A 13335-nucleotide genomic window follows, 5' to 3' on the forward strand; every position below is an offset into this window, starting at 1 on the left:
CTGTATTTGTAGTTTAATATTCAGCTTCTCCTGGATTCTTACAAGAAACAAATCCATGCTCCAGAACACACTGGTTCATCCTTGGTGTGCTGCGTACTGTAATTGTGCCTGATGGTAGGAGCCCATATGGATTCCTCTGGGTGCTCGTCATCAAACTAGGATCTGTCTTTGTTAGCAGCTGCTGCCTCAAGTGATGCCTTACTGCTGGAGGGGGAGGAAGAGGCAGAGACACAGCTTGTCTGCCTCATTACCTTGCTTCTACCTGCATGAAACACACCTGGGACCCTGCGGTAAGGCTTAATAATGGTTAGAGCAGCTTCCCTTAAACCCCAGCCCTTGGGCTGTGTGCTGTAATGGTGCAGCTTCTGCTGGGGCTTCTAGTGGGCTGTTGATCCTGCTGGAAGTGTGGAGGTACAGCAGCGTGCAGAAGAAAGGACCGGGCTGGAAGCTCAAAGCATTATGTAGCTTTGACAGATTTCTATATTCTTAGTAGTCCTGGTAGTTAGGATTCCATACAACTTATTTTCTCTCATTGAAATTCTCCTGTAGTACTGTCTTAGCTGTGTACTTTGAAATTCTTGAAAGGGTGAGAGGCTGTCCAATTTCCCACTGTTCAAACAGCCACATCAAGTTTAACTTGTATGGTACTGCCTTAAATTTTTTTTTTTGCCCTTCCTTCCTTAAAGTCATGGTATGATCTTGGCTAAAGTAATTAAGTGTGGGGTAGGGAAGGCAAGGTGGCGGTAGGGATTGTAGAAGGTGTATATATATATATTTTTTTTTTTTCTTAGTATTGGTTTACTGTTTCAGTCTTACCTATTGAAAACTGTTGGAAATATTCTAAAAACTGTTTATACATACAACTGCCACGGGGCAAGGGGGGGGAAGCAGGAATCCTCTTGAATTCTCAGAAATAGTTATTTGACAGTTTGATGGGAATATAACTTCCAATGGCCTATTTGGAATAGCCAGTCTGGCAATTACTTTATTTATAAAGCTATAAACATATTTTGAACATAAAAGCCAAAAAATACAAACTTGGTAAAGTAAAAAAAAAAAAAAAATTACAACAAATGATGGATAGTCATTGGACAAATGAAAGTACAGCTGCAAAACATTTATCCCTGCTACATACAGACAGTGGTTGTACGTGGTTTAACCAAGTGGTACTTCCATGACTCTGACATTCAAACTGATTTCAGCAATTCAAATATGTATGTCAAAAAGAGTTGAAATTGCTGTGAAAGAACTCAAAAACCCCTCTTGTTACCATAAAACCGAAGGGCAAAGTTTTCCTTCTGTTAAAAACAGAGTATTAACACAAAACAGTAACACTTCATGTAGCATTGCTAAAGACACTTTTTTGGTATTAATAAAAGTAACTTTGTTTTGGCAGTGGTTACGTAACGAAAGTTGGTCATGCTCACTGTTTTGTCTTGGAAAGGGGCAGCTTGAAGGTCTCTTATCTTGTGTGGGTGTGGGGGAAAAAAATACAATTAAACTTTCTCAGTTACATCAGTATAAACGGACTGTGTTGCGGTGTACCAAGCAGAGACCGCGAGTTTATACTGCCGTAGCTGAAAGCACAGGGTCAGGTCTGGCTGTGAACCTGTACGGCTGGAGCGGAGCACGGGGTCAGAGCGACGCTGTGTCAGTGTGAGCTCTGCTTCCGAGCAGCGGGCAGAAACTGGGTGTCACTGCTCCAGCTCTGTGGCTGTGGAAACGATTCTGTGCCGGGAATGCACGAGGAAGGGCTCCCAGACGGGGGGGCAGTAAGCTTCAGTGAGGAGATTGTGCAGGAGTCGGATGGAATAACGATGGGGCTGTAATACACATGGGCCTTTTGCCGGTCACTGTGCCCTGAACCGAAGCAGGCATCTACCACACCGTGGAGGGGCCAAAGCAGCCTTGAAATCAACGGGTGAAAGCCCCGGTGAACTCTGAAATGGGTGATGGCTGGTCTCTCTACGCTACCGCTATCTGGTCCTTGGCCAGGGTACGCAGTTTGGTCCTGCTCAGGACTTTCCCCTAAATTTCCTCTGCTGTTATTTAGACACATCTGCTTTTGCTTTTACACCTGCCTTTGCTTTGCTGCAAAGTTGCGTGTTTTGTCCAACCACAGATGCCGGTCAGGTGTTAGTTACGCCAGCTTTTTATTTGTCACCTGTGGTGTTTGCAGTAGCTGCCACTTCTACAGCACCTTCCACCAGAGGGTCCAGAGTGACACACGGTGAGCTGAGACACAGCTAGTAATTCTAAGCAATTTTTTTTTAATTTTTTTTTTTCTCGTTAATCAAGTGATAACAAGAGACCGTGTCAGATCTGGGAAGAGTATGCTGAGTTGCTCTGTTCTGCACTGCAGCATGCTGTTCTCTAAGCTTGCTAAAATAACTTAAAACCGAGCAGATTGCATATTGATCTAGTGCTGTAGGATTAACCCTCCGAGTGCAGTAAGTACACGACTCCGCGTGCAGTTGGCAGTCGGTTCCGGTAATGCTACTTCTCTAAGGGTTCAAATGTTTTAAACTTTAAAATGACTCTTTTTAAACTTTTCAGGTTTGTGCACGTAGCTTTCATTCAGTGCTTCTGAAGTTACAGTTACACAGGAGAGGATTAAAGCAATAGCTTTAGAACTTCTAAACTAAAACTGGAATTAAAAAATCTACACTACTATAAGCAAAAGTACCTAAATAAAGGGAATGAACCCAAAGCTGCTCTACAGACTAAATCAAGTTTTTGTTTTCTAAAATTTTCAATCTTTGAGGCATAAACTTGTTTAAAAAGTTATGTTTAGTCCAATGTAAAAAATAAGGGTTTGTGTTTTTGCATTAAGAAAAAAATATAAAAATATTTTGTACATTATAAAGGTCATCTTAAATTTCTTGCAGTTCTACAATAATATTACTACATAATTTGTATTCAGTACTCTAAAACCTGTTCTGTAAAGTAGGAAAAAATAGACCTCCCCCTCCCTCTGTGTGTTGTTATTTTTCTCTTCAGTCTAGAAAATATTCCTTTTACACAGAAAAAAAATCTGCGCTGGACTAGGTTGTGGTCTCTGGGAGAAGTCTGTAAACCTGAAGTAAATCACGAACGTGGATTAACTTGGCACTTACATCAGTTCAGGGAGATCAGACTCTGTCCACAGTGTTTTCTGTTTCTCAAGCTCAAAATATAAATAAAATACCAGAAACTGGTAAATGTTTTCAAGCTGGAGAGACCAAGGTAACGTTTGGCATCATCTTGGGGGTGGAGGCAGGATCTTTTAGAAAAAGCTAGAATAAGTTTTTTAAAAAGCTATACACCAAATCATGAAACAAAGGGTTCTGATCCCGCCAAGGGTACGTACAGACGGGCGCCCGCAGCGAAGAGCAGGGCAGTGTGCTGCTCCGGCCGCCCTACCGCAGGGGAGAGCCGGGCGCGGTGGCAGAGCTGGCACCTGTCCTCCACCGCGTCCGCTCGCTGGGCCAGCGCGCTCCCCTGCCCCGGGTCAGCCTGGCCGTCCGCGTCTGCGGGGGAAATTCCTAACAGCGAGGGACGCCCTGCGCCTGACTGACGCAGCGAGCACTCGGCTGTCAGACCTGTACATACCCTTCGCTGCCCGGTTAGTGCTGTGCCATGCTGTACGCTCGCGGCACGGGACGCGTCTGCACAGAGACCTGTTACCTGTAAACAATACCTTCCTGTTCTCAAACAAGAAGTTAAAAAAAAATTCACCTCGGTGGTTTAAATATTTCATTTCTCTACTACCCGGTCAGATCAGAATGCTAGCATCGCTACATTGACTTTTCAGACAGAAGGGCTTTAAAAAAAATGCTTCTGTTGCAGCTTTTCCAGCTCCGTGGTGTAACGGCTACGAGAGATCTGTGAGTGAGTGACTGCGCTTTATAAGCGGTTTGGGAGGCAGGGAGTGGAAGCCGCTGTGGGACGGATAGCGCCTACCACCTACTGCGGCAAGCTGGGGAGCTCGGCTCTGCTTTCTGCCATACTTGAAGATAATGCAGTAAAAGGAGAAAAAAAAAAGAAAAAAAAACCAAAACCCCAAACAAACAAAAAAAGCAGCACAGGGCAGGGACAAAAGGCTTGTTTACTCATCAGCACTTTAAATTTTGGCAAATACTTATTTTTTACCTTTTTTGGAAATAACTTTTCTATCTTTAACTCCCACCCCCCCCCCCCAAAAAAAAAAATCAACCCAAATGAGTTTTCCAGCATCCTTAAGTCATCCTGTTGCCTAACTTCGCACGTTTTACAGTGAGATGGGGAATTTGGATGGGGCCTCTGGGTCCTTTTCAATGGGCGGCGAAACCAAGCGGGAGAGAGCGAAGCGCCCGGTGCCTCGGCCAACGCGGCTGAGCGCGCGGGACTATGTCCCCGTGGAGGCCACGCTGTACGCCGGGGACTCGGTGGGCGCGGAAGAGCACCTGGTGTTCAGTCTGGAGGAGCTGGTGGCGGTTTGGAGGTGAGCGGAGACGGGGAAGGGGTCGGGCTGTTCTCTGTGCGCGGAGTCAGCGGGGGCTGCGAGCTTGTCTGAAGGAAAAGCAGAGGAGATGCATTGGAGTGCGTCCGGAGGAGAGGGAGGGGAGTCTATAGCACTTCCATCGGAAGAAACTGGGCTGGCACAGCGTCCTTCTCCTTGTAAGTACCGAATGCACTTCTTTTTCCGCCTAGGAACAGTGGAGAGAGGGATCTGTGAATAAAGGGTGAGGGCACGGGCGAGATGTCAGCCAGCGCTGGGCGCAAGCCAGGGACACGCAGCCGGCCGGGGACCCGCCGCCCCCCTCCCTGTTCCCCGCGGCCGGGCCTGGGCTTCTCCCCGGCCGGGGATCCCCCGTCCCGACTGCCGGGGACCCCCCCGCCCCAGCCCCGCGGGGCGACTGCGCCGGGGTCTGGGGTCCCGCCGCGCTGCGCCTCCCCGCCGCGACCGCCAGGCGGCGCCATAACAGCGGCCCTGCGGCGCGGGGCGGGGCGGGGCGGGGCGGGGGGGGCGCCGGAACCGGGGCCGGCGGTGCAATCAAAACAATCGCAAAAATAAAAACAATAACAATCAAACTCATAATAAAAACAAAGATAAAAATGAAAACAATAATAAAAGTGAAAACAATAACAAAAAATAAAATAATAATAGTAAACATGAAAATAATAAAAATCCAAATAATAATATAAATCAAAACAATAACAAAAATGGAACTAGTAATAAAAAGCAAAACAAAATCAATCTCAGCCCTTTTCTGGGCAGGAAAGGATCGTTGTGACCTCTCCCTTGGGAAGCAAAGGTACAAGTAAAAGTGCGATGTGGGCAGACACTGGAGAGGAAGACTGGGCAGAAGAAGGACCTGAAGACTCAGTCCCACGCTCCCTTTCTGTGGGGTGTGACAAACAGAGCTCAGCAGCTGGGGAAAGATTTACTCCCAAAAAGGGCTTTTTACAGATTATTTTAACCACTCCTGACTACCCAGAGCCAGTCCCTCGCACGGCCTCATGCCATCGTTACATATTCTATGATGTTGAGCTGGTTTTCCTCCTCTGCCTGTGGCAGATCCCTCACGTCGCCTGCTCTGGGTCCTCAGGAGAGTTTTAACCAGAAGAGCTCCCAAGATGTCACCTTAACAGCAGCGAGGGGACAGTTCCTCTGCTGGAGATGCTGTTAATGACCGTCCAGCTAAAACAGCGAAAGAGAGCATCTTCCTCCCGCCCGGCTCCCCACCCGGCTGCCTCGTTGGAGGAAACCAGATCAACTGGAGAGCTCGCTAATGCAGGCACACACCTTTCTTTGATCTCACTAATGAAAAACTAGACCCTCTTAGAATATGTATTAACCAGTCCAGTATTAAACACGACTTTGTGGTGGATGCGAACACGAGAAGTGCCATTACTGCTGTCAGTGTCGTCATTAGCCGCGGTGACCCAATTAACGGGATACGGAACACGACAGCCCTGCTGAACTGAGATACTGAACGCGGAGGTTATTTTACAGGGGCTGTGATTTCCCGGAGCGGATGAGCCCGGGAAGCTGTGTTTCCCATGGATATCTCAGGAGTGGCTGCAGGATGGGGAGGTGAAGTGATCTGTTGAAGATGATACAAATCCATCCATCGATTCACTGATTTGATTTAAAATAACAAGGGGGGAGAAAAAGCAGAGCTGATTCTCCAGATTGCCGATAACGAACCGGCGAGCGGGCTACGGCTGTCGTGGCTCTTACACAGCTAACGGGATGCATCCCCCTCCCTGGAGCGGTTTGTCCAGGGTGAGGAGGAGCAAGGTGAAACCTCTAGAGCAGGAACACCCCATTTTAACCAGTTAACCTCTCCTGGTGGAAATCCTCCGGCGGAAGTTGCTCTCCGTAGGTGACCAGAGCAGGCAGGACAGGACCCTTGAGCCGGCAGCAGCGTGTTAGTACGGGGAACGGCAGGGCAGCTGTGACTAACCAGGGCTTGGGAGGCAAAGGTTAAAAAAAACCAAAGCATGCGGAGGTCTCCGGGCACTTCAGCAGCCTGGGTTAATTGGGAAGCAGTGCAGAGAAGCTGAATTAGAGAGTTCGAACGAAGGCAGAGGGAAGCTGGGGGAAACTGCCCGCAGAGCTGCAGCCGGGCCCTGCGCTGCGCTGCGGGGCTCTCCGCTCGGCGGCATCGCTGTGCGAGCGACGGGGGCTCACAAAAATCCCTCTCTGGATATTCAAGGTAAAGTATTAGTGAGACATTCAGGGAGCTCTGTCCAGATTCTCAGTCAGTTAAAAAAAATGGTGCTTGATGGCAGGGAGGGTTCCCGAGGTGCAGGACACGGCTGCAGGGGTGGGAGCTCACCTCAGGGACCTGAGCGCTGCCAGCGCGGTCGGTGGCCGAGCACCGACGGACTCTGCGGGGCCGTGCTCTGTGGTCAGATTTGGGTAGATAAAGGATTTTAGTCACTTCAAGCTGCAGTAAGCGCACGAAGCAACACTTTACGTCCAGCTTTCGCTAGAGTCCTCAACGCATCGGTATAAAAAAAGTGCTATGAAAACCTCTGTCCAGGCTGGGGCCTCTCTGTGCCTCCGTGCCCAGGTCCAGAAGCCCCCCAGGAGATTTTTTTCTGCCTGGTCACGTTCGCAGACCCCTTGAGCCAACTTTGGGTCATGCACTGAGCTTTCCTATCGCCTGGCCACGTCCGTTCCCTCAAAGCTTGAGGCGCGAGGCCCTGGCAAACTCACTGCTTGAGGCTCTCCCACGCCATGGCGGGTGCTGCAAAATTTCAGGGTCAAGAAGAGCCTGATCTTGAAATATTAACTGTGTAACTGGCCCCAGCATAAATAGGAAAAAGAAACCCAGTAACTGCTCACTGCTGGCCCTCGGGTGCTGTTTATGTGCTAGGAAATCTTTAACGGGGGAAGAAAGCCCCGCGTCAGGGGGACGGAGGTCTCCACCCTGGAAATAAGCTGTTAACTCCAGGGAAACCCGCCACCGAGGAACACGCACAGCGTCACACCGGCACCGTCCCGGGGTAGGAAACCCAGCGTGCACAGCCTGACCCTCGCAGCTCGGACAACGACCCCTGAGGGAACCCATCCCGCCGGGCCGGCTGCGGGAGGCCGCCCGGAGCCGAACCCGCTCGCCCGGGAGCGCCCCGGCAGCGAGGCGATGCCGATACACACCTGCACGGGCCGCACCAGTCCGTTTGTTGGTTGAGGCCAAAGCGAGCTCTGCATTTCTTAGGAGAGGCAGGATCTGAAGACAGAAGCATGCGTGGCGGAGAATGGGCAAGGCAGAGGCACAAAGAGGAGGAGGAGCAGGAGGAAGAAAAGAAGCAACATCATTTTAGCGACTTGAAGGCACGACTAGCAGACTACAATCCTTTTTTTTTTTTTTTTTCTGCAACAGACCGATGCTAGCAGCACCTCTCCTGGAAAAAAGTGATCGTTAGGCAAATATCAGAGATCACTGCTGGCAGCTGGAGGTCTGGGAAACGGCCTCAGCTCCAGGAAATACGGGCAACTGCGGGGAAATTCATGGCGTTCCGAATTTCTTAAGTTTGGAAAAGCTGCCAATTCCCAGAGGCGCTGCCTGCCTCCTGTGTCGGCATCCTTACCTGCTCCCTGCCTTTCCAGCAGCCACTAAACGGGGCTGCCAGCCAGCTCGGACTGTGCCCGGAAAAGAGGAGGAGGAAACGTTGCGGAAGCAGCAGGCTGAAAGCAGAGTTAGCACCAAGGAGACCCAGGCCCGGGTTGTTGTACTCCGCCCCCCACCATTCCCTTCCAATTTTAATGGAAAAGCCATTTTCCATGGCCTTTCCTCAAATGTCGCAGTTTCACTGCGTAATTATGGGACTCGGCAGGGTGAAGCCCTATTTGCTTGCAGGCACATCGTGGTTTCCCCCCCCCCAGTGCTGTAAATGGGATTTGAACGGCACATTTCCGTGCTGGATTCGTGCTCCCCGTCAGCCACCACCAGTGTCTCCTGTCCTGCATGACCAGCAGCTGGTTTCCAATCCCTAACAGGTGAGATCATCATTTCTGTATCACACGGACAAGGCATGCATATGGATGTATAAAAATATGGATACACACTACATAGAAGCCTAAAAGCTGGTATTCCCCAGTCTAGAGACTGAATGAGATCAACTGGAGATTACTGGGACACATGGAATTGCTTTTTATAGACAATTCAAAGAGGGCACCCAACAGCGACTCGTTAAATTAGTGAGATCATCTGAACGTAATAAATCAACGCAGGCTGCAGGGTTCTGGTGGCACGGACGTGTAATCCACAGCAGTAACACCAGAGCTGGGCTCCCGTGTCCCAACCGCCAACCGAACCGCCCAGGTGCGACGTCCAGGTCCCCAGCTCGGGTGGGACAGGTCTTGGTGTGGGCGTGCAAGGCCAGGAGAGCAACAGGAACCCTCCCCAGGGAGCATTTATGGAGGGAGAGAGAACCAGGGTTTTGCTTAGAAGGCCAACAATCGATCATCTGGCTGACTTAAATTCATCCAAAACTATCTAAGAGCGACGACCAGTAGTGAACTGGGAGGCTGGAGAGCGGGAAAAGCTCTTCCTAAGTCTACAGGCAATCACAGAACGGACACAGTGGGAAAACCACGCTGTCTAACTTCATGTATTTGTGATGCCGTAACGGGCAAGGACAGGATCTTGATGTTTTATAATGAATATTTAGTGGTGCAGATATTATTTATTCCTGGTGCGGTGGAAGTACTTCAGAAACCAGCACAGGAACAGCCTCGGATGATGGGAATGCGTGTGTCACCAGCTGAAATCTGGCAAGAAGGTCTTTTCTAACCAACTGTGTGGTGCAGGGAGGCAGCTGGCACTGGTTTTCAGTATGACTTCGCTTGAACTCCCGGTTACTTTGAGACAAAAGCCAGATTTGGAGTAGCTCCATGGGTGCCCTTCAGTCCTGTCACTGCGCTTAGTCCCACCTGCAATAGTGCTGCACTTGGGAGGAGTTTTCCTTAATGAATGGTGTCTGTAGGGCCGATGGGGACATTCACCTGGGATGTTTTGAATGGGTTAAGTTTAGTGATAATAAATACCTGATCTTTCCAGTTTTCACACACTCCCCATGCTCTAATTCAAACACGCATATGAAAAAGTCACAGAAACATTAATTTACCGCATCTTTAAAAAAAAAAAGTGTATTTCTTTAGTTAAGCTGAGGAGAATAAAAGAAAACATGGTAAAACACGACAACTGCTTCGGATTATCCCCTCTGAGGAAAAAGGAAGGAACAGCCACCGAGCCGCAGGCATTTACCTGAGTTGGAATCTTGCTGCTTTTCCCGTGTTCGTCTTTTCTTTTTCCCCTGGGAAATGAAAGGAAAGGCCGTTAGTCCGTGCTGCCAGGAGACTGAGGGTGCTGCACGGAGTTTTTGGGGCTGGATCACATTAATGGGGAATGTGGCCAGGTCCTTGGTGCTGCCAGCTCACCCATTCCAGGGAGAGACGAAGCGAGAATCCCTGGAAGGGGACCTGCTCAGGGTTATCTCCGTGGACATCCCTTTCCTTTCCCCAACTGCCTGGTGCTCCAGAAAATAATCCCAGGAGAAACTCTCAAAGCAAACCCCCGCAGTTGTGTTAGCACACATGCCAATGGCTGCCTTTTCCAGGGCAAGTCTCTTTTCTCAGGAATAATCCCTCACTCCCAGTACCCCCAGATCTAGCACCGCTGGCACCTTGACTCATCCCCAGCTTGCTGAAACCACGCTGCACGAGAGCCGTGCGTACGCAGAAACGGCAACGGCAACTCGGAGGAGACGGCGGCCGCGTCCCTGCTGCCACCCCTGCTTCTGCTCCATCTCCGTCCCGCCACGCCGCTCCCCTGCTCTGTCATGAATCCACGACCACGTCACAAATGCAGCCAGACCCTGATTTACGCCGCAGGCTGCATCAGACGTCGCAAGAGAAAACGTTAGGGGATGCAAACCAACTCTAACAAACCCAGAGCCCGTGCCCACGCTGCTCAGCACCGCTGCCAACTCCTGCCAGCCCCCCTCAGCCCACCCTGATGTGTCTTGCCTGGGAATCCCACCCATTATCACTTTAATTAATCAACTGATGATTTAATTAATAGATTTAACTAGATTAAAATAATTAAGCTAGATTTACCACATGCAGCAGAGGCAGGATGGTCAACAGCTGATCCTCCCGGCACATTCCTATTCCTCCTCCCTCTTTTATGTTTCTAAAAAGCGCCTGGCCCGTTTCAGCACCCTCCCCATTTCCAGCACGTGCTTTAATCTGGTGCCTTACACCTCAAGAGAGATTGCTCCAAAACACGTAACCAGGAGGAGCATCCCTGATTTCAAACGGGAAAATTAGTTTGAGGAAATCCCTAGAGATTTATTTTTAAATAAAACAACTTCTCTATTTTAGTGCTTTTGCAGCTCTGGACCCATCTCTCACTCCTCTGTTTACTTCCCTCACTAACAAGAAACCCAATTTTCGCCCCAAACTGCCTCTCCAACTCACAACACGCAACTCCCCTCATCTCCTAATGAGCTCCTTGACGAGGGCCCGGCAGCGTAGGAGCAGATCTGGCCTGCCTGGAGCAGGCGGCTTGCAGGGCTGCCTTCGACTCGTGACTTCTTATATGACTTCTTGTGGTTTTGAGTGAAGGTGGAAAGCTCCGAGCTGCGGTAAGCTTTTTCTTCAGTGTGGGAGCAACTGTATTTCCTGCCTGACATCCGCATCACGTGCTGCAGAAGTGACCTACATTCCTCCTCCTCCTCTTCCCTCCAGAGAGAAAAGCATCTCCTCCAACCACAACAAGACCCGAAGAAGCTTCTTGCTTCAATGCGCACCTTTGTAGCCCGCTAGCCACGGAGAGAAAAACTCTTCTGCAGCCGAGAACCAGCCTTGGCCAAGATGAAGGATGCTACGGGATTGAGATTTCCATGGAGGATGTGCTTGGTCTTGGTGGAAGATGGTGCCTTGCTCTCAGAGATGCTGTTGACCTCCAGATGCTGATGTTCTCCAGATGCTGATGCCCTCCGGAGAAGTCCTTCGAGAAAAGTCACCTTTGGTGCTGCCCCGGTTTCTCGAAGGACGTCTCCGGAGGGCATCAGCATCCAGCACTGATCCTGCAAAGCTGGATATGGAAGCTATGGTTGCAAGGAGGCAAGGATGCAAGGATGCTTGTGCTGCTGCTGGGAAACAAGGGCTGGGGGCTTCCCATCACCTCTGCTTTCTCTGCATCATCTCTACCCTCTGGTTTTTTTGGCTTTTTGGGGTGTTTTTGGTCTGTTTAAGGGTGTTTTCTTGCCCTTGGTGGAGTTTGGGCTTTCTGGAAGAAGGGCTTGGGTGAGGGCGGGCTGGATGGGAAGGAAAGCGGCCGCCTCGAGTGGATGGACGGAGAGCTGAAGGCTTACGCGGGCTTTGCTTCAGGTCTCTAATGAGCTCACTAGGCACATACAATCAAACAGTGTCTACAGGCAAAACCAGGGAAGACCAAGGCTGGAGCTTCCCTCCTTCCCCTTGTACACAGGGAAGGTTCTTCTGGCCCCGGGAACGCACAATCCCAACACTCAGCGCGTGTCAATGCCCTCTGCACTGCTTCATTTTTACTGCTGGGAACCACCGCTATGTGCCGCGCGGCTCAGCTACTCTGCTCAGCAGCCACTGCCTGGTTTGAGGGATTTTTTTCTTTTTTTCAATCTGGAAGGGTTTATTTTTTCCCCTAACAGCGACCTTGGTTGGGCAAAAGGCTCCCCAAAGAGCTGGATCGAGCTCGCAAGGTTGCAGAGCGAGCAGTGCCGTTTCTGCATTTGCTTGAATTGCACCTGAACATTTTGAACATCATGTGCTTGATTTGGTCAGGGTCCTCTAAAAATGACAGGTCAGGGTGGGATCTGGGCCCCTGAGGGACAGACAGAAGCTCCGTGACTGTCACTGACGTGCCTTGCAATGCATGGCTGCTGCTCGGGACGCGGCCCCACGGCAAGTCTGAAATCAGACCTGCACAGCCTGCGAGACTTAGGTGTGCACCACAGCTCACACAAAGCAGCTTACACCTTCCTACTTCTCTTTCTTAAAAATTATTTCCCCATTATTATGATTCTCCTGTGAGGGCGGCTTGGGAGGACGCCCCGTGCCAGCTATAACCCCCCAGAACAGAGGCGGCAGCACGCAATTTGGCAAATCCTCCCCAACCCGTGGCGTGTGCCTGGGCTCAGCCCCACGTGCCCGGGGCTACAGAGCCCGCGGTCCCCAGCCCCGCGATTTCCAGCTGGCGAAGGAGGCAGCGCCACAAAGCGAAGGGAGCGGAGCAGGCTGCGGGTCAGCTCTGCCCATCCCGCCCCGAATTTCTCCTCCTGTGCCTCTGCCCCACGTTCAGCTCCCGCTGATGCCTGAGATGCTCAAAGCAGTGGGTTTCCATAAAATTACATTTCCAACGATCATGAACATCATTTAGAAGTTCCTCTTCCTTTCTACTTGTATTTCCTCGAACAGTAAGCGGACAAACGGTTGTGGTAGCTGTGGAGCTACAATTTTTGTGCTATAGATAGGCAAAGAACCAAGAGGATGCTCAAAATACTCCTGAAATGTGAATTTCTATAAGTAACCTGCTCTCAGGAATGGCCCTACCAGGGAACAGGGTGGGTGTTTAGCACACAGAAGTTGTCAGCCCCCCCGGGTGATTTCTGGCCGCGGGGAAGGGGTCCGAGGCGCAGCGGTCACTCACGTAGTTGTCCCTGGCAGACCAGCCGGGGTAGAGCTGCATGTGGAGCTGCCGTTCCTTGCGAGCCAGTTCGTAGTACTTGGCCTGCTCCTCCCGGGACAGCGCGTGCCACTGCAAAGGACAAGCGCGGTGGTGAGACCTGGCCCCGCTGTCCCCTCCCGGCCCACCC

The 13335-nt window shown here is 50.6% G+C and overlaps 1 protein-coding gene across 6 annotated transcripts in view; it reads right to left on the minus strand.

Moving 5' to 3' along the window:
• Window positions 1–958: 958 nt before the first annotated feature.
• TCF7 (transcription factor 7) overlaps window positions 959–13335 on the minus strand; it is a 70613-nt gene continuing 58236 nt past the window's right edge. For 2 of the 6 annotated variants that reach the window (XM_086758824.1, XM_086758823.1), the window contains 4 exons: window positions 13170–13277; window positions 9744–9792; window positions 7631–7703; window positions 959–4667 (listed from right to left, as the gene is read on the minus strand). In XM_086758824.1, coding sequence (XP_086614950.1) covers window positions 4367–4667; window positions 7631–7703; window positions 9744–9792; window positions 13170–13277 — 531 coding nt within the window. In that variant the 3' untranslated portion in view covers window positions 959–4366. The remainder of the gene's footprint in view (window positions 4668–7630; window positions 7704–9743; window positions 9793–13169; window positions 13278–13335) is intronic. The other 4 variants (XM_086758828.1, XM_086758827.1, XM_086758826.1 and 1 more) reach the window with 3 other exon arrangements.

This window comes from Chlamydotis macqueenii, chromosome 14, assembly GCF_036417535.1.
Source record: "Chlamydotis macqueenii isolate bChlMac1 chromosome 14, bChlMac1.mat, whole genome shotgun sequence".
Taxonomy (NCBI): Eukaryota; Metazoa; Chordata; class Aves; order Otidiformes; family Otididae; genus Chlamydotis; species Chlamydotis macqueenii.